The following is a 21,972-nucleotide window of genomic DNA, read 5'->3' on the forward strand; positions in this document are numbered from 1 at the left end:
TAGTCTCTAATACAGAATCTGAAAGAGAAATGTTCAGAGAAATTCGGCCGAATTGAAGATCAAAAAACACGCGAGTTTTTTCAAATGACAATTAGAAAACAAATTGCTCGAGGGGTGTGTTATATGAATGAACGACAGCCGAATTCACAGGAATATAGAGATTGCTCGGGATGACAGCGCTGTAAAACTCGGCTGCTGTGACTGATGTGGCCTTCCACTCAACGCATCGGTAAGGATATCAGAGCAAGCTCTTAGTTGTTCACTCGAAGGGCGGCCGATGTAATTTCTGAGGCTTGCTTCAATGCTATGACCGGAGATCGCCGTGATGAGCTGGCCGCGATTCAGTACGATAACATTCGTTCTTACACCGTCATTTTCAGTTTGAAATTTAACAGTTATGCCAGTTTGGCTATACTTTTCATCATTTCTATTTCGTTGCGTTTTGTTTTTGAACACGAAACTATCTATACTACACGAATGTTAGCTGTGTTTGATTTTATTACCGTACGCAAGCTTGCAATCAAACTGAGCCTTAAAACCTTTATAATTCGCTCTGTCCATTCCAAATTTCACGTTATAATAACATCAATTACGGCAGTTGACATGCTTATAAACCTTTGTTTGGTTCTTCTGTTGCAATTTTCTGGCTTGCTTGTTCCGATATTTTACTTTCAATGAATGAAAAAAAGCTAGAAGGAAGTCCAGGAAATGGTCGGCATAGTACGATTTGGCAGACGGCGTGATGGCTTTAGCTCTCTTTCTCTAGGTTCTGTACTCTGATAGAGCACGCTGTTTCAACTAATGACAGCGCGCGTTATATCCGAACTTTACTATAAATTTAGTTGACAAATAGATTCAATGCTAGCGTGCGTCTGTTATAGATCACGGATGGTATCTAAATGTGGAAACAATAAAAAACAAAGTTCAGCTATTATGTGTCACTATTGTTATAGCCACATTGTGACGTATTTGTTATTTGTTACTGTACTAGACAGACCCTCGGACGCAGAATCGATTTGTTTCATACAATAGAGGAACCAAAAAAGTGCATTTTTTTAACTGTGACATTATCAAATGTTTTAAGTAATCAGTCCTTAAGGCAATGACATAATTTAGAAGAACAAGCCCCCTACCACATCCTTCGCCCAATGTCTAGAGAAGTGCTGAAAGTAAGCACCCTTTAATACTTCTGAGGTTGCAAGGTAAGCATCATTCTCAAAAAATGGAGCAAACAGCTCGTGGACAGTAAATGACCATTTTGGTGAAGATCACCTTTTCCGCAGTCTCTGCCTGTAAATCCGGGTTTACAGTTACATTTGTGACTTCCGGGAATATTCTGACAAGTAGCACCATTTTTGCAGGGAGATCCAACACATTCATCGATATCTAAAGGCAAAATCACAAGTTAATAACGACGCAAATAATAATGATAATAGTAAAGGGAAAATAATAAAGACGATTAAGTAACAGCGGGAATAATAATTCCGTTGGTATATAATGATAATGACACTATTTTTTATTTGTTACTATACAGACCCTCGGAATCAGAATCTATTTGTTTTATACCATAGAGAAGCCAAAAATTGTTTATGGTTTTCTTGAAGTTCACTTTTCCGCAGTCTCTTCATTTAAATCCTGCTTTACAAATACATTTGCGACTTCCGGGAATATTTCGACAAGTAGCACCGTTTTTGCATGGAGATCCAACACATTCATCAATATCTAAAGACGTAATCACAAGTAAGTAACAACGCGAATTATAATGATAATAATTTGAGATTTTTCTGCTTCAGTGAAGTTGCACACCCATACAATTTCTTTCGAAAAATAAACGCGTCCATGTTGCCAAAAGATTACTTCTTACACTTAAAACCAGCTTACCTGTCTCGCAGTTCTTGCCTGTATAACCAAGTTTACACGTGCACTGGTAACTCCCAGGAGTATTTTTACAAGTACCGCCATTCTTACAAGGAAACTTAGCACAATCATAAATATCTGGATAGTAAAATACAAACAGACAGAAATTAAATTAAATAATGAAGTAAATTATTATGAAAGCGGTTTAAACCGTTTCCCGAGTTTTTCTTGTATATCCCGGATAAGGTCGCCCCGGTAACTCACAGGACTATTGCGACACTCAGCATCATTTTTGCAGGGAAAGCAAGGGTAATTCGTCGATATCTAAAAGTTTAGATAAAAAAGGAGGTTTTTATTATTTAAGGCTCAATCTTAGCTAGAGCTTAGCTTTTCAGCAGTTTACGTTTTCCTATGTAACCAGACAGGCAGGAGCATTCGTACCCTTCAGGTAATCTTTGATAAGCTGCTTCATGTAGATAAGGATTTGAGTCACAGTGGTCGATTGCTGTTAGAGCTAAAAGTTAAGACGGACACACATTATTTTTTCCACTTTTGATGACACTTCCTTACTTCCGCAACGACCAAAAATGAGATTATTCAGCCTCAGAGGGTAGGAATGGCAGAGTGTTGAAAGTACCGAACCACTGAGACCTAGGTTCCATTCGCCCCACGTCAATGATGATAAGTCGAATTCTTTGTTGCTTCGCGTTCTTGACCCAGCTCCGAAAGAGAGCGATACCACGCCTCCTTCGGCCTTATTTTCCCAAAAGTAATGTATTTTTTCTGCCATTTTTTTTCGCTTTTGTTTTCTTTCATCAGATGTAACTGTATGCTTACACGGAAATCTTGCCTGCACATCATTTTACACGCCGTTCCCACCAGAAAAACATGTCTAGTTAATCAGGGTGTAACTAAATTAAAATTAGTAACAGAGAAATGAAAACTGAAATAAGGCTCAGGCAACCACTATCTTGTATTTTAATGAGCTGAATTAGGATTCGACAAACATCAGTTTAGGGAGAATCTATGAGGAAAGAAATTTTAAAACGAAACAGCTTTAAAGCATATTTAAGCTTTGGTGTGAGTAGGGTATGAGAAACCTTGCATAAAAGGCTACTCTGTACGTCGAATTGCTGCAAAATTCAATTTAATTTAGCCCTAAAATTTTCGTTGTCTTTTGTCTAAGCAGAATAGAGTCGACTTACCAGATTTGTTTTCCTTAATGAAGACGTGAGGAGGATATACAAGGCTTCCTAGATTATGGTATGGACATTTCAAGTAAGGCTTTGTACATTCATAGCAGATTCCTCCAAATTGTTGCCACCATTCCACAGCATTACATTTAGGATTCATCATAATGCAAAGCTTTTTACATTCATCCAAATTCGAGAGGTCTTTGGACAAAAACGCTCGGCCTTTCACCGTACACCACTCTGGTACAAAGTCCTTCCAAGCTAGAGAGGGTGAATGAGTCAATGCAACCATTTGTTATCTGGAATACCTTTATATCTAAAACAACCATCAAATGGAATTGTGAAGCAGAACAGTAAATAGCTAGGTTATTCGTGGTATTCGATCTCTTCTCAGCTTTTTCAACACGCATTGCAATTCCGAACCAGATGAAAATATATTAGGACGTCGATAAAACTTTGAAGATTGAGATTTCTCCCAGATTTCCTCCGTTGCTCGTCGAATCAACAAAATGCTTACCTTGCTCTCCATCCACATCATGTCCAAGAATTTCGCCAAATGTTACATAGTACATTAATAAGATTAGCAAAACCAAATTTGATATCGACATTGTATCAGTTGGAAACGATGCTTTATCCACAACACTACTCAAAGCTCCTCAGAGAAGTTTCCGATTTAGCTTTTGGCGTACAGCTCATTTCGAGTGCTGCAAAAGATTATCTGAACTTTCTCATCCGTTTGGTTATTTTCTACACAATATGGCACAAATTACAACTTGCAATATTGTCACATGTTCGACAAAAAAACCGATGTAAACATACGTCTTCATTTGTGTCCTGCCATAACAAAGAAAGTGTTTAGATCAGGTGGGAATCAAACACAAAGAACATTTGGAAATTACAGGTGTAATCAAAAGTGTTGTGTAACCAAGGTGTAGACTCCATCAGGTATGCAAATAGAGCGCCGCAGACTGGCTCCGAAAAGGTCGGCGTGGATGAGAAATACTGATTAAATCCTTTAATACAGCCAAATTAAATTAAAAAAAAAAACAATTTGCTGTTATTTACGCAAGGTAAGGAAACTAACTAAGCGAGTAACAAATTCTTGGTGTGAGGGAATAAATGTCATACTCGCTAAAGAATCAAAACACAAAATTTAATGATACTTATTTAAATCCTATTTAAATGGTCCTGGGTACCCGACAAGACCCTTCCCCTAGATACAGCGTTATTTAACGTTTATGAGGAGCTGTGGATGAGAAATACTCATCAAATCCTTCATTACAATCAAATTTTACGTAAAGCTGTTGCAAAGTAGAAAGAATCGTGGGAGGATTTTTTGCTATTGTAAAACAAATTCAGCGTAGAAAAAAATAATATGTTACCATTATTTACGCAAGGTGAGGAGTAATGAACTAAACTAGGCGAATAAAAAATTCTTGGTAGAGGAAGAAACATGTCATACTCGCTGAAGAATCATCTGATCACGAACAAATTCTAATGGTATTGACTTAAGTCCTATTCAAATAGTCATGGGTACGTGAAATAACCTTCCCCTTGATACAGCTTTATTCAACGTTAATAAGGAGCTGTAGCAGTTTTCTCAACATCAGTCTCGACACCAGCCTCTCTCGTGACAGCTAGGGAGGTCATTAATCCTTTAACTCCCACGAATGACAGAGACAGAATTTCTCCTCAAGTCAATATCAAGAACATAAGTGATGAGAATGAAGAAAAATATCATTTAGGGGATTGCTGATTGATCCAATACCAAATTCTCCGAGCTAACATCATAGGAATTGTATGGCAGACAGTGAGGAGAATTGCTGATGAGATCTTGGGAACAAAAGGAATAGTTGGACAAGATTTGAGCTCTTTTGTCTTAGGCGGGTGAGTCGAAGTGTAAAAATGAAAAAACGTTGTCCCGCCTAACAGGGCTATCTTAGCTTCCACGGGGAGACAACTCGCCCCCCGAAAGGAGCTCCATATTTTTTTATAAACGGTTAGTTGAAATTTCAGAGAAGTAAGCAAAAAGTTAGCTCGGTCAGAGAAACTGTAGGCTGGAGCTGTCTCGGCTACCCGAGACCATATAAACGGGGCCCTTGTCGCAAGAATACCCGGTAAGTACCAATTGGAAAATAAGGCTTGAAAATTAAAAGAAGAAAAGTGGCGATTGATAAACAGAGATTGATTAAATCACTTTCACACGTACGGTTTTCATCCGAGAAGGGGTCACTTACAATGTATGTTTAATAGTAAGTCTGCTCATTTGCCCTTGTGCTTGATTGGAAACTGATGATGACTCTTTTAAGGCGATAAAATGTTACCAAAAAGTGGTTCTTTAAATTTGCAGCACCGATTTGTTTTGTGGGATTAGGGGATGGAATTCTCAGCCCTATTTAAAATTTGCTCTTCATTTCTCCTATCAAACGTTGAAAATGACCATAGAGTGTAAAAACTCGTCAGAGCAGAATCAACTTTACCTCTTTCATCAAATTATTCTCCCTACTTCTTCTGCTATATGTATTTTTAAAAATAATTCATCAGCCTTGACGTAAAACTGGATGAAGTGTGATTATCGTGTTGGTAGAATGAAATGGCTTTGGTGGTTACCACCATGTTTTATTTCCTCTGATAATTTTTGTAGCCAATGCAGTATAAAACTTTTGTTAGAACAAACCATCGGCATAGTCTTCGTTAGAGAAAAGTGATAATATGAATAGGGTGTTCTTGAAAGTGGCAGAGATTTCATTTCATTGAAAAACATTTTTTGAGGTTGTTTTACGCGTGTATCACTAGATCGAAACTGGATTGGCTGAGGTTACTCTTACATGTCTTCATCAAAAAGTCTTTGTGGTGTTTTTCAACCAAGTGTCTCTTTTTCGATAATATGACCACTTTACGTAAAACTGATCAGCTTTTTCTTACAATATGAAAATTTCCCTAGAGGGGATAAACTTTTGATGGTGGTGGTACGTGTAGGAGGAAGCTGTAGTCGTAAAGAAAGGAGACAGTATTTCTCGTACCAAAGTTTTATTGCATTGCCTCCTATTCTTTAAATACAATGTTTAGTCAAGTATAGTTTATGAACTTCTGTTCTGTGCTCCAGTTGTTGTGTTTCACCAGTCTTACTCTTCTGGTGACACACTGAGAGGAAAGTAACCCGAGTCTTGACTGGGTTTCTTGAGTGACAGCCAAACGATTCCCACAAGGCAGAACGCAGAGATCGTTGCCATGGAAACCACTGCTGGGACGGTTACACCTACAAGCAGACAATCAAGTTATGTTGGGATTTTTTTTAGCGCAACTGCAAACAATATAACTTTCGTTACATCTTTTCACAGGCTGTTATTAAACCATTATGGTTTCGAGACTGGCAAAGCTTCAGGATGGATTACTTTATGTTTGTGTATCACTGCTCTCTTATTTCTCGGACTTTGTCAACGCCAGTGTTTTATTTAAGCAGAATGGGATCTTTTTGTTAATGTATATACGTATTTTTGGTGATATTGGTTAAACTCCATTTGCATGTGGGCAGAAAGGATAATGAATAACCCACTCGATTGCATGAAACGGCTGTCAGAGAGGGAGCCAAGCACAAGGGAAACTGCCATAAGAACTTTTCCTAGATAAAAACATTGTAGCTAGTTAAATTCGGCATTTTTCTTTTACCACTAAGAGTTGATCCAGCGTCTTCTTCATCAGCATAAAATGTTAGTGGTCCCTGAGCTAGTGAGTATATTTTGTCATCAGTGGTGACGTCACGCCTTATCCTGTCTCCTCGAAGGCATCCTTGAGCGCATCTCGACTTTGGATCGGTTGAGTCACAAACCCTTATTTGGCAATGGACAAAGAGGAATGGGTGTTTGGCGATGAATTTAAAGCTTTCTGTGGTGAATCGGAAGGTGCCTACAGAAGACTTCATGATATTGGTAGTTCCATCCACAGGGCACCTGAGGATAACAAAAGAAACGTTTGTTACTGCTTAGAAATATGCATCGGTGCTTAAATTAGAGAATACAAGAACTTATTTATCAGAATAGGTGAATAAGCCCAAGCACCTTGTATTGTAAACAAGTGCAGCTGTTTTTTTCCTTTCTTATTATTTCCTATTCTCATTATAAAACCCAAGATTTTTTTCGTCTCTGCAAACCCAGGTGCGGTGAGAAATTCGAGATTTTCACTTAAGTGTTAGAAGAGCATAACTAACCCGTTGGTAATGAGAGGATATGATGTAGCGTGTTTACTATCTTGCGTGGGAGTGGCGACACAGTTTTCACCCAAAACTGACAAAGTTTTGTCCTTGGATTTCACAGATGCCTCGAAGTACAGATCCTGCCTTAGTTTGACTTGCACTGGGTAGTCTTTTTCAGTATAGCGTGACTTAAACCTGATGAATAAAAAGGAGAATCACATGTTTGATGTTAAATATGACAAAGGTGGTTGTATCAAACTTGTCCCGAGTAAGGGGTAAGTCTCTGAACAATTGTGGTTCTGCGTTGGTGGGAGAGTATAACTTTGGTATCATCAAATTAGTTGATAATGTAAATTGGATACCGCTTTGAGCGTTAGTCCTTCGTCAGAGCGACCGACAGGTCTTGCGCTCGAAACGTCTAACGGTGGCCAATTTACGTCAATTTACGTTAATAGCTCAGTTGATAATACCAAAGTACACTTTGATCACGAATCAGTCAGTTGGTTTGGCAATGTCATAGCAAAAAAATGTCAAATATTAATAACAAAACAGACTACATTTTAAACTTCTGTCCAGAGTGTGTGAGTGTGATTGATACTCTTAAGATGTTCGTGGATCAATTTCGTTTAGTATGGGTCGTGCAGTAACAAAAATATCACCAGGTCATCTCTGAAAAAACTCCTCTGAATTGAAATTTACCTGGCTATGTCGACTATGAAAACAGTCGACGAAAATACCGGCCATTCAGTGATGTATGATCTTATGAAAATAATTATACTGGTTGGCACAAATCAACACAGTTAAAAATGAATTTTCTCAATTACAAGTAGATTGTCAGGAGGAAAAGAAATTCATTCATAGATTTGTTAGATCCACTTTTAAGTTGACGAAAATTCAACTTTTTATTATATAATAAAAATACCATGGCACTGACTTACTGTTGGTCTGCAAACAGATCCAGGGCAACAGTAAATTTTCCTTTTCCATCTTCGTCAAACACCAGTTTCTTGGTATCAGCTTGGACTCCAACGGCAGTTGCAGCTTCAGTATTTTTATAGTAGCAGCTGAAAGGAATCTCAATCTCGCGAACTCTCGTTATAATGGCATCATTTTTTACGGGAATCTCCAAGACAGTGTTGCTGTAGACCACGGCACCCTTACCGAATCTTGCGGTAGTTCCACAGCCGGTTAATGCAGTTTTAAGGGTGAAGTGGGTTTTAGTTTCCTTGGCAACACATTTGACGTCTCGGAGAGTGACATGTTCACGGCTCAAACCGAGGAGGAGGGTCTTTGGTAATGTGATTGACATGTCATTTTGGTCGCACTTAACAGAAACGCCGGAAGCTGACAGAAACGAACAATAATTGAGTTAATTATAGAAACTGTCTTAGAAGGAAAATAATGCTTTTTCTACTAAAAGAAGCGAATTCCATCTTGCGTCAAATGTGGCAATTTCAAGCTCAAAATGATGCCATTTGGCTGCTTACCAACACAATTGCGACCATCTGGCGCCAGTGTCAGCTCGGGGTCTGGGCAGGAGCAGCTATAACTACCTTTGGTGTTTGTGCACTTGTGAGAACATCCGCCATTTTTCACATTGCACTCATTGACATCTGTAGAGTAGAACAACATGGCATAAATTGCGTTGGATTTCTTTAATTTCCTATAGATTTGTTATAAGCCGCTTCACCGAAATGCACTGGGAGTAACTAGTAGTTTGCTAAGTTATGATACAGTGATACAAGTAAAAATTTTGCATGTCACGTTTTTCCAACTAAAAATTAAAAAATACAAAGTTCAACTTTGAAAATGATTAAAGCCGACAAATGAACACTTGAAATGTGAAAAAATCTGTAACGGATACACGGTACACGGTACACAAGCATTTTCAGCAGATCTCTTATACTTTTCTTGTTCGTTTCAGTGGTCAGTTTACAAATGCAGTGATAGCTTTAAATTTAAAAAATTGATACTGTCAGAGAGACATGGAAAAATGAATTTTACTTCTTAAAATCCATCTTATTTCTTATCTGATGAAACATACTGGACAAAAATTCACAAAAGTTCTTGCACATACCTTTTCCACTGCTGGGCGATTGACTCAAGATAAACGCCAAAGTTATCAACAGGGAAACACCTGAAATTGACATGGTGGAAGGCGAAGGGAAGAAGCTGTACAATTTAGTCTATGTCCTTCGGTGAAGAGCAAAAAACGTTTGAGGAGTTCTGCAAATTTCGGTCAGATTTAAAGATGACCAGTTAACGCTCAACTTGGTAGGGTGTTTTCTATTTAATTCAGCGGAGGATCGCGAATTGCAGTCTGCTTATTTGACAATTCACGAAAGACGACAGTTCATATTTGATCACAAAAGATAATCATTAGCACCAGAAGGGAAAATGACGTGAAATGAAGCAACGCATACCAACGTACTAGTAAGAATGAAAAGCTGTCGATTAATCTATATTCATTTTTTCTGGGCATCATGCACATTTTATTTCATTTTAACGATAAATTTCTTATTTGTGAAGGAATTGACACTCATTACGCAACTTTTTTTTCAAATTATGTAAGAAGATATATCATGTTTGCTATCTTGTTGAAAGAAGTCAACGATAGTAAACTCATATACAACAGCTTCGGAAACTCTATTATTTTTACAAACTTTCATATCAGAAATAAAATTCAATTTATTGGCTCTATGAAAATTTGAAAAAAATGAAATTTTAAGTATGACTTTTACCAGTCTAAGTTAAAGTTCAGTGAAAGATTAAAATCCGTAGAACTACCAGCCACATAAAAACGCCATCATTAGCTGATATTTATTTTGTCAACAGCATATCTCAGCACGCATTGTGGACAAATATGCTATAACAATGTTCTAATTATGCAAATGTCAGGGTTAATGAACCAGGCAAGGAAAACGTTACATCATCCCTTTTGTCGTTCATTCCACCATTTCACCAACAACTAGGACAATAACGTCCTAGAGTGAAAATTTTTCGAGCGGCTGATTTACAGTTTCAATACTTTAGTCCCTTGACAACTTTTTAGTTTACTGAAAGAAAAACCCGGCTTGTCTCTTTTGATGACGATATGTTTCCTCTGCCTATAAAATGGCCTACTAGATGGCTGTGATGTTTAGGTTAGTTGCTTTGATTTTTACTTTCGGAAGCAATTTAGTTCTGAGGCTGTGCGTTTTGAAACATGAAGGTTATTGCGGTAATAACGTTGGTTTTTAGCTGTACCAACCTTGTTAACGGTAACGTGGAGTCACTCGATCACGCTGCTGCAACTGAAATGGGACGACGAAGCATTGATTTTCTTCATGAAAAAACATTCATAGAAGATGAATCGTCTGGTGGTTAGTATATTTGTTGTCAAGATACATAGAATGAGTGACATAATACTTCGCTGTTCAAGAACATTTATTTCTTTATTATTTTTTTTTAATCAATCTACTTTGAACATCTGTATTCTTCGCTTAGCCGTAAAAAAGCGTTTTACAGTTGCTTCTTGTATTTGCGTCTAAGTAACATAGCACAGAGACTGTTTTGATGAAATAAGGGGTATAGAAGAGGACATTTGAAATTGCCTGTTTACTTTATGTATCTCGTTTTGGTTGAAAATTTTCTCTAGTTCCCCCATTCTTCCCGTGTATCCTCAACCCCTGTAAGAGAGGAGCGAAATGTCTGCCGTTCCCTGGGAATGATTTCACTTGTAAATGCCCGGCGGGCACCACCGGAAAAATTTGCAACAAAGGTAAGCGAGGATATCATCTTTCACTTGTTCTACTTATTTGCATCTATTTTACAAGTGAAGGCCACGTGAAAGAGCCTCAGATAAATGTCAAGTGTAGTTCTTAAATATGACATATTTGAATAAAATGGGAAATTTTTGTGATTTTTCCTTCATTTTGCTGACCTTTATCGTTTGTCTGTTACGTGACATCCCTTAGCTAATGTCAAAATAAAGTTAAAACAAAAATTGTCACCAAACGACATTTGGACATTGTTTGCGTACAATAGCAACACACCTATTCTGCAAGCTGTGCGGCATTTTGGGCAAAACAAAGGAGGAGGCTCTCATGACGTCGGTCTTTGACGGATCTTAAGCATTGACCAATCACAGCGCGCGTAATATTAATTTTAGTTGAACTGTTCTCACAGATGTCGACGAATGTGCAGACAACAATGGTGGATGCTCACACGACTGTAGCAATACAGATGGAAGTTATGAATGTCTTTGTCCTGATGCAGAGCTGTCATTAGCTGATGATAAACACACTTGTGAAGGTAAATTGCAGCCGGAAAAGCCCCGGAAATAACTTTACAATCCAATGTAAAACATAAAAATACGATTATACGAGTATATCTATATTTCATTTCATTTGAATTAGATTTAACTGTTTTCGGCTTCCTAAAACTCAATGGGAATAAAAAAACTAATTTATTCAAAAGAAATTATTTCGGAAAATGTGTTTCTATAAAGATATTCCTTTGCTATTAAAGTTAATAGAAAATAAGGTTTCAGCTTTAGTATTTATTCCTAGCTCTTTGAAGTTCTCATAGGAGGTCATGTAATGACAAAATGTCGTCTCGTTCATTTCTGAAAGCCTGATGAGTTACCGTCCAATGTCTGCAAAATCATATTTTGCGCTATCACTAAAGAAGGCAAAGTAAAAACAAGTGAGTTATCTGAAGCGTGGGAAACTGTAGCGACCAGGTCGTGAGTGGTATTAACTTTGCCTCTGATCGGTTTAGATGGCTGTAAAGTATAAAGTAAAGCCAGTATAAACCAAGCTTGCTTGTGGCAATCCATTGAAAAATTATTATTGTTTACAACGAACACAATTTATTCTTTTTGTAGCCCAAGGAGTCACTGTGGATTGTCGTCAAAATGACATGTCCATTAGTATCCCCAAGCCCATACTCAAAGGAATGGACAGAGAACATCTTCGCCTCCTGGACCCGAAGTGTGGAGCAACAGAGACTAAAACGCATTTTTATCTCAAAACGCCGCTGACTGGCTGTGGCACCAGAAAAAAGCATACCAAGGCTGCCATTGCGTACAGTAACAAGGTCCTAGAGATTCCATTGAAAAAATCTGGTCTCATCACACGCGTCAGAGAGATTGAGATCCCATTCAGTTGCTATTATTCCAACAGTAGATTGGCTACGGCTGTTGGATTAAAACCAAAGAACAGAAAACTGGTCTTCATGGAAAAAGGGAAGGGAAAATTTACAGTTGTCTTGGAGATATTTCACAGTCAAAGGTAATATTAAAGGGCTCACTTCGAGTTTAACTCATTTTTAGCTTAACTCCCTTGAAATAACAAATAACGAGGAGCGCTCACGCGTTAAACATTCCTAAAATTTGCAATACTTAGATTGTGTCCTATGCTGAAAATCATTGAAAACGATGACTTTAATACCAGGTCCTAGAAATCTTTAAATACCGTAACTCGTTCATGGAAATAAAAAGACAAAACCTCAACTTGCATTTCTCGTTCGATCAGCACATTGACACGGAAAAATGACCTAACAGATTTTTTCTATTTCAAAAGCTTTCCTTATTGAAAATGATAGTGCGAAATAAAATTCGTCTACTTATAGACAAGTTATTGATTTAGAGCAAAAAAAGCTTCCGCATGAATAACTTCTTTTGCAGATTCACCACACCGTACAAATCCGATGATTTTCCTATTTCTTTGAAACTCCGCCAAAGTATGTTCGTACAAGGAAGAGTTGACAGCAATGATAAAAAGCTATCAATTCTGCTTGAAAATTGTTTTGCCACGCCCACTACCAACGAGAGTGATGCCACAAAACATGAAATCATTTCTGATGGGTAAGCCTGTTACATCAGTATCTTTCTCTTTTCTTGCCCTAAAAAATCTTTCGTCAATTTTACATAACATTGAAAAGACATTTCCTACAAACGGAAAATAGGTCCGAGGTACGTGCGCCTGGTTACTTTATTAATTCATCATTTTTTTAATCTTACAGCTGTGCTGTCGACGATACAGTCCAACAGCTTCCCTCCTCAGGAGGCAAATCTCGTTTCAGTCTCGAAACTTTTCAATTCGTCAAGCAGCCCTTCGTTTTTATACACTGTCACGTGGTTATCTGCAAAGCATCTGACCGCAAGTCGAGGTGTGCCCGAGGATGCGAATCGGGTGGCCGAGTGAGGCGTGAGCTTGAAGAACAAAAAGTGTATTCGCTAGCACAAGGACCAATAACACTAGACTATCAGAATGCTTTTGAACAAGATGAAAAAAATACTAATGATAAACCGGCCACAGAAGGTAATTTGTGAGTTCCTAACTTTTTTTCTGATTTTAAAGGTTGGCTCTAGGACAAACGGTCTAATAAGGAATAGTGGATGAGAATATGACAAGCATTACGACTATAACTTTGATTAAAATCAAGACTTCTTTTATTGATTTAAGTTTTGGTGTCAGAACTCACGGAAAGATGAAAGAAAATTAATACAAAATTAGCCCAATATTCAGCTTTGGAAAATTTAATTTCCGATTAATTAAAAGCATAAAGAGAAGCTAGTAGCGTAAGATCCGATAATAGTAATATAAAAAAAAATTAAATTTACGAAGCTAAAGCCGAAGATATGAAGGAAATCAAAATATTTTTCTTCCATCATCACAGACAGATAATCTAAACGTACAAAAATTAATCCCAATGAAAACATTACACTTTTAAAGTTGATAAAGTAAAATTTGTGTGGATCGACTACTTCCTTGTCAATTCCTTTAAAAGAAATTCCCATCAGAAATAAGCTTACTTTACACTGGAAATTTTCTATAACGACTGTACTGTGAATGTCTTTTCCTTTTCAGCGGATATGAACATCCCAATTCTTACTGCTCTGGCCGCCTTGACAGCTCTATCTGTGCTCGGTATGGCATTTACGGCGATGAGAAGGCGACAGCTCAATTAATTGTGTCAATTTTATAGATTACAAAGAAAGAAAATTAATGTAAAAGCTTCAGTTTACCAAGTAAAGAAGAAACTGTTGTTGAAATTTCCCGAGTTTATTCCTGTCTATGAAACTTTGTGCTTATAAGTACGACCATATCACAGCATGTAGGACTCACTGTTGGGACTGGACACTCGATATAACGTCGCGCTTTCCAATTATGATATGCGAATAGTTTGAAAACCAATTTTAACAGTTGGCTCGTAGGAACCTTTGTTTTCTCTAAAATGATCAATGTTCATTGTTAACCCACGAATTTCGTGTATGACAACTCAGTACCGCCGTTCTAAAGATTTAAAAATTTCATCTGAGGTTAATAAACTTTCGACTTATTCCATCAATTCTTGTAAAAGTGAACTTGGATTAACGTATCCTTTGTTGGACTATTCTCTACAAAACGCGAAGATAGATATCTACTGATTTTGTTAATTTCTAGAAGTAATGCACACAATTACACCATACCAATAACCCGAACAAGCTTCTTAATTACTGTCGGGCAAAAATAACCCCTTCCGAAGATGTGCCTTAGAAATGATAAATTTGTATTGATTGAAGCTAAAAGGGTTCTGACAGCCAGCGTTGCTAAAGAAAATTATATTTTCTCAGCATTTCCGTCATATTAAAACCGACAGGACTTTTGCAATCTCTCTTAGGAAATTAACCCCATCATAGGAAGTTTAGACACTTTCCACTTACGCAACCCTGTAGTTCGTAATGAAATGTGAATCGTTTTTTTCTTGTGTTCTTTCCAATCGCTTTTGAAACTTAAAACTGAAATCAGACATTTTATTTACAGAATCATAGTTTTAAAAGATTTGACCCTGAATTTTAAAATCTTGAAGAAAACAATGAAGTATGCGCCTACCTACTTAAAATGTTGCACCTTTTACATTGGATACGTGATATTTGCACTTCATGACAAGTTTTGCATTTTGGCAGTTGATGGAGACTATCCCCAAATCGATTTAATACTTGATAAGACTCGGTTTTAATACAATCTTTGTTGACAAGATTGATCTTCATTTTTTACCTGTTCAGAAGGTACAGGGTGTCATTTTCTGTATTATAGTCGGGCTACCATGATGTGCAAATTTCATGATAAAGAATAGTCCATTCTACGTCAAAAGCTCTCTTGATGTGTATTTGAGCTCTTGGGGTGGGTGGCGAGATGTCGCTTCTTTCGTCTGACAACAAGATAAATTACTCGAGAGCAGAAAATCAAGAAAAGGTAACTTTAAATCTTAAACCAAAGCAAAACTTTGAGCAACAAAAGATGCTCTTCAACGTTGATAAGAACTTGCAGCGATCGGCCGATGCAAACAGGTGCCCTATCACGGTTCTGTGAATTAATTTTCTACGTTGTAAGACGATTGTATTACCTTTTAATTTTATGCAGGAGATTCGGTGGAAGATAAGTGATCTTGAAGAAACGGGTGGCAAAGGGTTTGTGTTTCCCTAACTCAAATGCATGGAGCTCTGCAGACGCAGACTTGAAGAATATAAAATACTTGTGCATTCTTATGGGACTACAGTTCTCATTTTTGCCATTTTGAACTTGGCGTTTGCTGTAGTGGCAATCTTTGCCAATATCCTGGCTATTGGAGCTTTATGGAGAGCATCATCTATACCAAGTACCTTGAAAAAACTCTATCTAAGCCTTGCCGCCTCTGATCTTGGCGTGGGCGTTCTCGCTCAGCCTATGTATGGTATAGTCATATTAGAACTTTTGAAGAAGGAAAGCAATGAAAGAGACAGCTCTGACTTTTTATGTCCCATCATCTTGACTGTAAATTATTTTTGCATATATCTTCTCACCAGCGCATCTTTCCTTACGATGATCGCCATCGCTGTGGATAGACTTCTTGCGATATTTCTTCACCTGCGATACAGAGAACTCGTTACTCCTGGTCGTGCTGTTACATTTTTGATCACTTTGTGGTCGACAAGCTTTGCCGTCGCTTTCCCCGTAAACATTTCCATTCCTACGCAGAATCATCTGGTGGTAGCCATTTTTCAATTTGGTGGACTTTTCGTGACAACCGTTGTCTACATTTACACTTGCAAAGTCGTTCGTTATCATCGTATTAAGATACTTGACCAATGTTATTTTCGAAATCGTCAAGCGATGGAAGCTCTCCGAGAAAAGAAGTCAATGATAAATTCCTTGTTTATTCAAATTGTTTTTGTGGCTTGTTATCTGCCAAACTTGTGTTCTATAATTTTTCTGACAGTGAGCCATTATCGATCCACATCTTTGGCAGCGCATCATGTCTCTTCGTTTCTCGTTCTTCTGAATTCATCAATCAACCCCTTCGTTTACTGCTGGAGATATCGCGAGCTTCGAGAAATCGTGAAATGCATGATGAAGAAACTCATCAAGCTTCCCACGCAACCATCGAATGAATAAAGCGTTGATTCACATTGAGGATATACCGTGTGTATTTGATAATAAACGTTTATCTTACGAAACCCTAAGCACTAGGTACCCTAAGAACTTAATTTTACAGGTTCAAGTGTAAAATGCCCAAGGCCATATCATACTCGTCAAGATAATTGGAGCAGTACAAACTTATGCATGCACAATCTTATTTGTATATGTCACAGAAAACAAACCAATTTGCTCAAAAGGGGCTCAAATAGTCAAGTATATATGTAGTTTTTTTCAAGCTTTTTTTATTACAGTGCCTTACGGAAAGAATATCAAAAGTGCTTTGATTGTTATGTTTTTAATCATAACGACCAACTTGGTTGATGTTTGCTCGATGTAAATTTTCTAGGTGCCGATGAGTTGAAATGAAGTAGAAAACTAGATCAGGAAATATTATTGAACTTAACTAACCTTACGTCACTCAGAGTTATTACTCAGAGCCTAATGAGAGGAAAACACCTTTCTTTCCAATTCGAAATTTATGGTCAATTTTACCGCAACATGGTTGGAGAGATTTTCCACAAAATATACCTCACACGACGAAGGTATCAAGGACGGCAAAAGTGTTGTTCAGAATTTCGAAAATATTTAAATCAGAAGGCGGGTTTAGTATCATTGTCAGAGATGTATTCGAATGATAAAAAATGGAAGAGACTCAGTCGCTGTCCCTACCACCTAAAGCTGTCGCTTGGGAGCTACATATGATAAGTTTATGTTTTTGTTTTGGTCAGAGAGGTTAGGAAATTTCCCACAAATTTTACGTACAAGCACTGATATTTTTCTGAGTATCGATTTTTCATTTCACCACGTTCTTAATTGAAGTCTCTGATGTGGTTTTCTAAGATACCCGCCAAAATTGAAGCGGGATATTGCAGAAATGAAGGAGTTGCTTTGGAGAAAATGTTAAGGCGAGAGATAATTGAATGATTTTCCACGTTCTTCCTCTGCCAGCTGTCAACAAATAAGTTCCTTTTGATATTCAAATGTAGTATTGACATCATTGTGTCCTTCTTCGAACGTCAAAAGATTTCTCTTAGTTTTGGATCTTAATGCAAAATGGCTAAAAAAAATATCAAACAACTTTAAGAGAAGCTGACATTCTGTTCGAACAGAGTTCCTTTAGTGGATGAAAGTCCGTTTTTATCAGTGAAGGTTATACGAAACGTTCAGATGTTTTGGCCTTGGGGGTTATCTTTTTCAATAACCAGCGAAAAAGATGCTATCAAACAATCATGAATATAATTTACATCTCATCTCTCGAGTGAATTCCAAAGTAAGCAAACTGTATTCTTGCTCATGTCGTTCTCTAGCAAGAGGACAGTGCAACAGTTCAGAATACACATTTTATTCACATTTCAGAAATGAATTGTTCTAGCATCCTTTTCTCTGATTAGAAATTTATTTGAAATTGCTCAAAATAAACTTAGATTAATATAGATTGTTCACAAGTTATTTCCAAAAGTGTGCATGCTTTGGTATATAAATTTTCTTTTCGTTCGTGTTTCCCCGCCTACATTCTTAGCAAGGAGGTGCGTTTGACTACCGGCAGTTGTTCTGCCCTTGAATTAGTGAAAGATTTGTCGCATTATTTTGAATCTTCTGTTGTATCATGCGAAATAACTTTCAAAATAACGGAACAACAAAAATATTACTGGCGTTGGTGAACTTACGAAAAAAAAAACATGTATGCACAATTTGTTGTTTGTGCGGTATCTTTTCAATGGCCAGCGAAAAAGACGCTACCATTGACAGTTCATAAATATAATTTACATCTCATCTCTCGACTGAATTCCACAGTAAGCAAACCATATCCTTGCTCACATCGTTCTCTAGCAAGAAGGGAGTCACTGGGAAAGAAATTGAACAACTGATGGAAGGTGCTTTGAAGAATTCCTCTTTATGTTCATCTTTTTGGAAGTCTTAATACGCCTGACTTGCCCCAAAGTCGTATTAATGCCATCTTGAACCTTGCGAAAATAAATGCGTTTCTTATTGAAAATGACCAATCGAAGTAAGTATTTGTTGACGTTACAGGTGCTTTGAAATTTTACATATTCAGTCGAAAGCTGGCCAAACAACAAGGGTGAATTAGATTCTAATTAACAAGTTTTGAAATTTTGCTTAAAGTGTTAATGTAAACATACACACACGAAATGAACATTGAAAAAAAAACTGATGATAAATTCAACTGTTCGTTAAATGTTTTGCACATAAAACAATAATTTGTGTCAGATTTTGTCCTTTCGGATGATTACTGAGTTTAAACAATTCTTTCCAAACTTTCATGCTTGTGTTAAATTCCAAATTTTTCCCTCGTCCTCCCCTTGTCAGGCATTCATTCATTAATGATATTTTTATCTGATGACTTGAAACTATCTCTTCTTGTTCTTGCCTCTATCATATTATTTCCTCGCAAAATGATAACTCAAGACTAGCGAAGTTGTCAAGAGGGTAGTCAGCGTTATTGAAAGACAAGAAAGAAAAAAAATTACCCATATTTCTTTTTTTAATTCGAACGGTTTGAGGAGAATTTACATGGTCTCGGATAACCATGACAACCTCCCCCCCCCCCCCCCCCCCGAGTTTCCCTGACCGGGCTAGCTTTTCATCTATTTCTTTGAAAGCCTCAACTAAACATTTTCAAGAAAATGTCGAACTCGTCTCGGAAGGTCGAGTTGTCCTGCCTCGGCAAGAAGGGTAGCCATGTCAGGGGGGACAACTTCTCATATAAATACTTCGGCTCGCCTGCCCGAGACGGGAAGGCTCAAATTTTGTCTAATATAATAATAATGATAACTATAATAATTTTAATGAAATTAATTATGATAATGATAATAATAATCATCATCATTATTATAATCGGACTTTAAGAGGCGTCTAACCTGCCTAGCTGTCACGAGAGAGACTGGTGAAAAGACAGCTTTTGCAGCTGGCAGCCCCCCTTAAAACCCTCCGAAACCATATAAACAGAGCCTAAATGTTAAAAAAGCTAGAAAATTTGTTTAACATCGATATCTTATTTACGCTTTTAGCGTCTTAATTCGTATATTTAACGCACGGATTTCAGACTTGAATGTGGCATTCTAAACTTCCATTCATTGCTATTCTTTTCGATATCTGTGAGAAAATTCTTCCTTTCACCACAAAGTTTTCCACATTAGCTTATTATACGCAGTTAAGCTCAAAGCTCAGCCGGAACAATGGAATAATTGTTGGTACGTTAACGTTATTTCCACCAAAATATTTGTCCAAGTAATTGTTTACGCGTTAGGTTTACGAAGATTTCACGGGAAAATCAGACGAGGTATTAAATTCATTTGTCGAAAATCGCTGGAGAAAAACTTGTTTTATGGTGCATCTAATCAGCTCTAATTTGAAAATATTCATCTAACTGCATTTATTTTACCCATGGATAACAGCTTGCATGTATTAAATGTAGTCTTATAATATTGGAAGATCGAAATGAGTTATTAGCATAAAACAAACAGCTTTAATTTAACTACTTGCTTTTGTGTTTCATCCATCTAGAGGTTGGTCAACATTATACTTTGTTCCTTCATACATTTTATTTGACGAAGCCACCGAAAAGAGCAGGTACTACTTCTAAATCTGCATAATTCGTTTAAGAAAAAACTCTTCCGCGGATAATAGTTCAGTGTCAAAAATTTTGTTGCTTTGAAAAGCGTTTATAAAATCGGTTCTTGATAATTACCGTTCGCCATGCAAATTTTCATAATAGAGCCTTGAACAGAACGTCAAAAACTGGATATGATTTATTGAAAAACAAGTGAGAATAACCATTCATTCAGTCGGTAACCATTCAATATGGTTACCGACCTCTGCAGAGAGAAACTGGAAGAATACGAGAGACTTGTTCGTTATCACAGGACTTTTATGTTATCTTATTGCGTCTTAACTTTCGCGTTTTCTTTCATTGCAACTCTTGGAAACCTACTTGTTATCCGTGCTCTGTGGAAAGCGTCGTCATTGCCCGAAACTTTAAGAAAGTTGTTCATAAACCTTGCCGTCTCCGACTTGGCAGTAGGATCAATTGTGCAGTTAATGTTAGGTGCAATTATTGCGATCGTCTTGTACAAGGAAGCAAATGGAAACCACAACCAAACAGTTCACATGCTTTGCCCAGCAACTATAAGTCTCTTTATGTTCCTTATATTAACTATGGTCTCGGCATCGTTCTTCACCATAAGCGCAATTGCTGTAGATAGATTTCTGGCCATCTCTCTCCATCTACGATACCAAGGACTTGTCACTTCAAAGCGGGTATGGATCGTCCTGATGACCGTGTGGTTGATAAGTTTTGTTATTGGAAGTGCATTTATCTCAATACCACGTTATAACCTTGCAGTTGTTGTTGCAGCTCAACTACATGGACTTGCCGTATCTACTGCAATATACATCTATATTTACAAAATTGCAAGATATCACAGGAATCAAATTCAGACCCAGTGCCAATTGCAAAATGACCACGTCGTGAAAGTTCTTCGGGAAAAGAAATCCGCCATCAGCGCGTTGCTTGTCTACATTGTCTTAATGGTTTGCTACGTTCCAAATTTAGCCTGTTCAGTTTTGATGTTAGTTGAAAGATTTAAAATGACATTTCTGGTTGCTAATCGCGCTTCCTTGTTTTTGGTGCTACTAAATTCCTCCCTAAACCCACTCATTTATTGTTGGCGATACCGCGAGCTTCGTGAAATGGTGAGAAAAATGGTTTGTGAAATATTTCGCTTCGGATAGGTACAGAAGGAAGCTTTCAGTCACGTTTAACATCAGGCTCTTTTAAAAAAAAACACTTTGATATTCAAATAAAGTAATTAATTCCTCCTACCCTTCAAGTTAACAAATAAGCACTGTCACGTAGCAGCTTTGTCACGCCTAATTATGTAGTTCTATTTGTTTTGCTAACGATTAGATCTTCAGATTTGACAGCACTGAGTGCAACTGTGCAGCAATACACATTGTTTTCACATTCAAGAAATGACTTGTTCCAGCTTTTATTTTTATTGGAAAATTTATTTCAAATTTCTCAAAATATATTTAAAGTACAAGTTATTCCCAAAAGTGTGCTATTATATTTAAATTTACTTTTCGTTCGTGTATCCCGCCTACAGGAAGGATGGGTTTAGCCATTGGCAGCTGTTGCGACTTATTTACGCGGATGAGTTATTTTAGTGGTCATTTCCTTTCAATTATCGAAGACGCTGGTACGATATAATAATATGTGTCTTAAAGAATCAATGAGCTTGAATAATGATTAAATATACTTTTAGCGATAGTGATAATGTTTGAA

General features: G+C 37.3%; 4 protein-coding genes and 1 pseudogene across 4 annotated transcripts; 3 read left to right on the forward strand and 2 right to left on the reverse strand.

Annotated features, from left to right (window-relative positions):
* Window positions 1–3,622, reverse strand: part of LOC113683277 (uncharacterized) — a 31,745-nt pseudogene extending 28,123 nt beyond the window's left edge.
* A 2,447-nt stretch (window positions 3,623–6,069) lies between these two features.
* On the reverse strand, window positions 6,070–9,392 carry LOC149039822 (oncoprotein-induced transcript 3 protein-like). The gene is made up of 6 exons (XM_089181463.1): window positions 9,320–9,392; window positions 8,730–8,855; window positions 8,181–8,586; window positions 7,258–7,437; window positions 6,720–7,000; window positions 6,070–6,309 (listed from the first exon to the last, which is right to left on the reverse strand). The coding sequence occupies exons 1-6, from the start codon at window positions 9,390–9,392 to the stop codon at window positions 6,176–6,178; spliced, it is 1,200 nt and encodes a 399-aa protein (XP_089037589.1). The 3' UTR covers window positions 6,070–6,175.
* Window positions 9,393–10,447: 1,055 nt separating this feature from the next.
* LOC113683276 (ZP domain-containing protein) lies at window positions 10,448–14,197 on the forward strand. The gene is made up of 7 exons (XM_027200500.2): window positions 10,448–10,604; window positions 10,880–11,002; window positions 11,410–11,535; window positions 12,110–12,515; window positions 12,911–13,090; window positions 13,249–13,547; window positions 14,097–14,197. Exons 1-7 carry the CDS (start codon window positions 10,448–10,450, stop codon window positions 14,195–14,197), a joined length of 1,392 nt encoding a protein of 463 aa, XP_027056301.2.
* A 1,507-nt stretch (window positions 14,198–15,704) lies between these two features.
* LOC149039823 (adrenocorticotropic hormone receptor-like) lies at window positions 15,705–17,079 on the forward strand. The gene has a single exon (XM_089181461.1). It carries the CDS (start codon window positions 15,705–15,707, stop codon window positions 16,641–16,643), a length of 939 nt encoding a protein of 312 aa, XP_089037587.1. The 3' UTR covers window positions 16,644–17,079.
* A 2,378-nt stretch (window positions 17,080–19,457) lies between these two features.
* Window positions 19,458–21,964, forward strand: LOC113683274 (melanocortin receptor 4). Its single transcript, XM_027200497.2, has one exon. It carries the CDS (start codon window positions 20,490–20,492, stop codon window positions 21,417–21,419), a length of 930 nt encoding a protein of 309 aa, XP_027056298.2. The 5' UTR covers window positions 19,458–20,489; the 3' UTR covers window positions 21,420–21,964.
* Window positions 21,965–21,972: the final 8 nt, after the last annotated feature.

This window comes from Pocillopora damicornis, chromosome 9, assembly GCF_964200805.1.
Source record: "Pocillopora damicornis chromosome 9, jaPocDami1.2, whole genome shotgun sequence".
Taxonomy (NCBI): Eukaryota; Metazoa; Cnidaria; class Anthozoa; order Scleractinia; family Pocilloporidae; genus Pocillopora; species Pocillopora damicornis.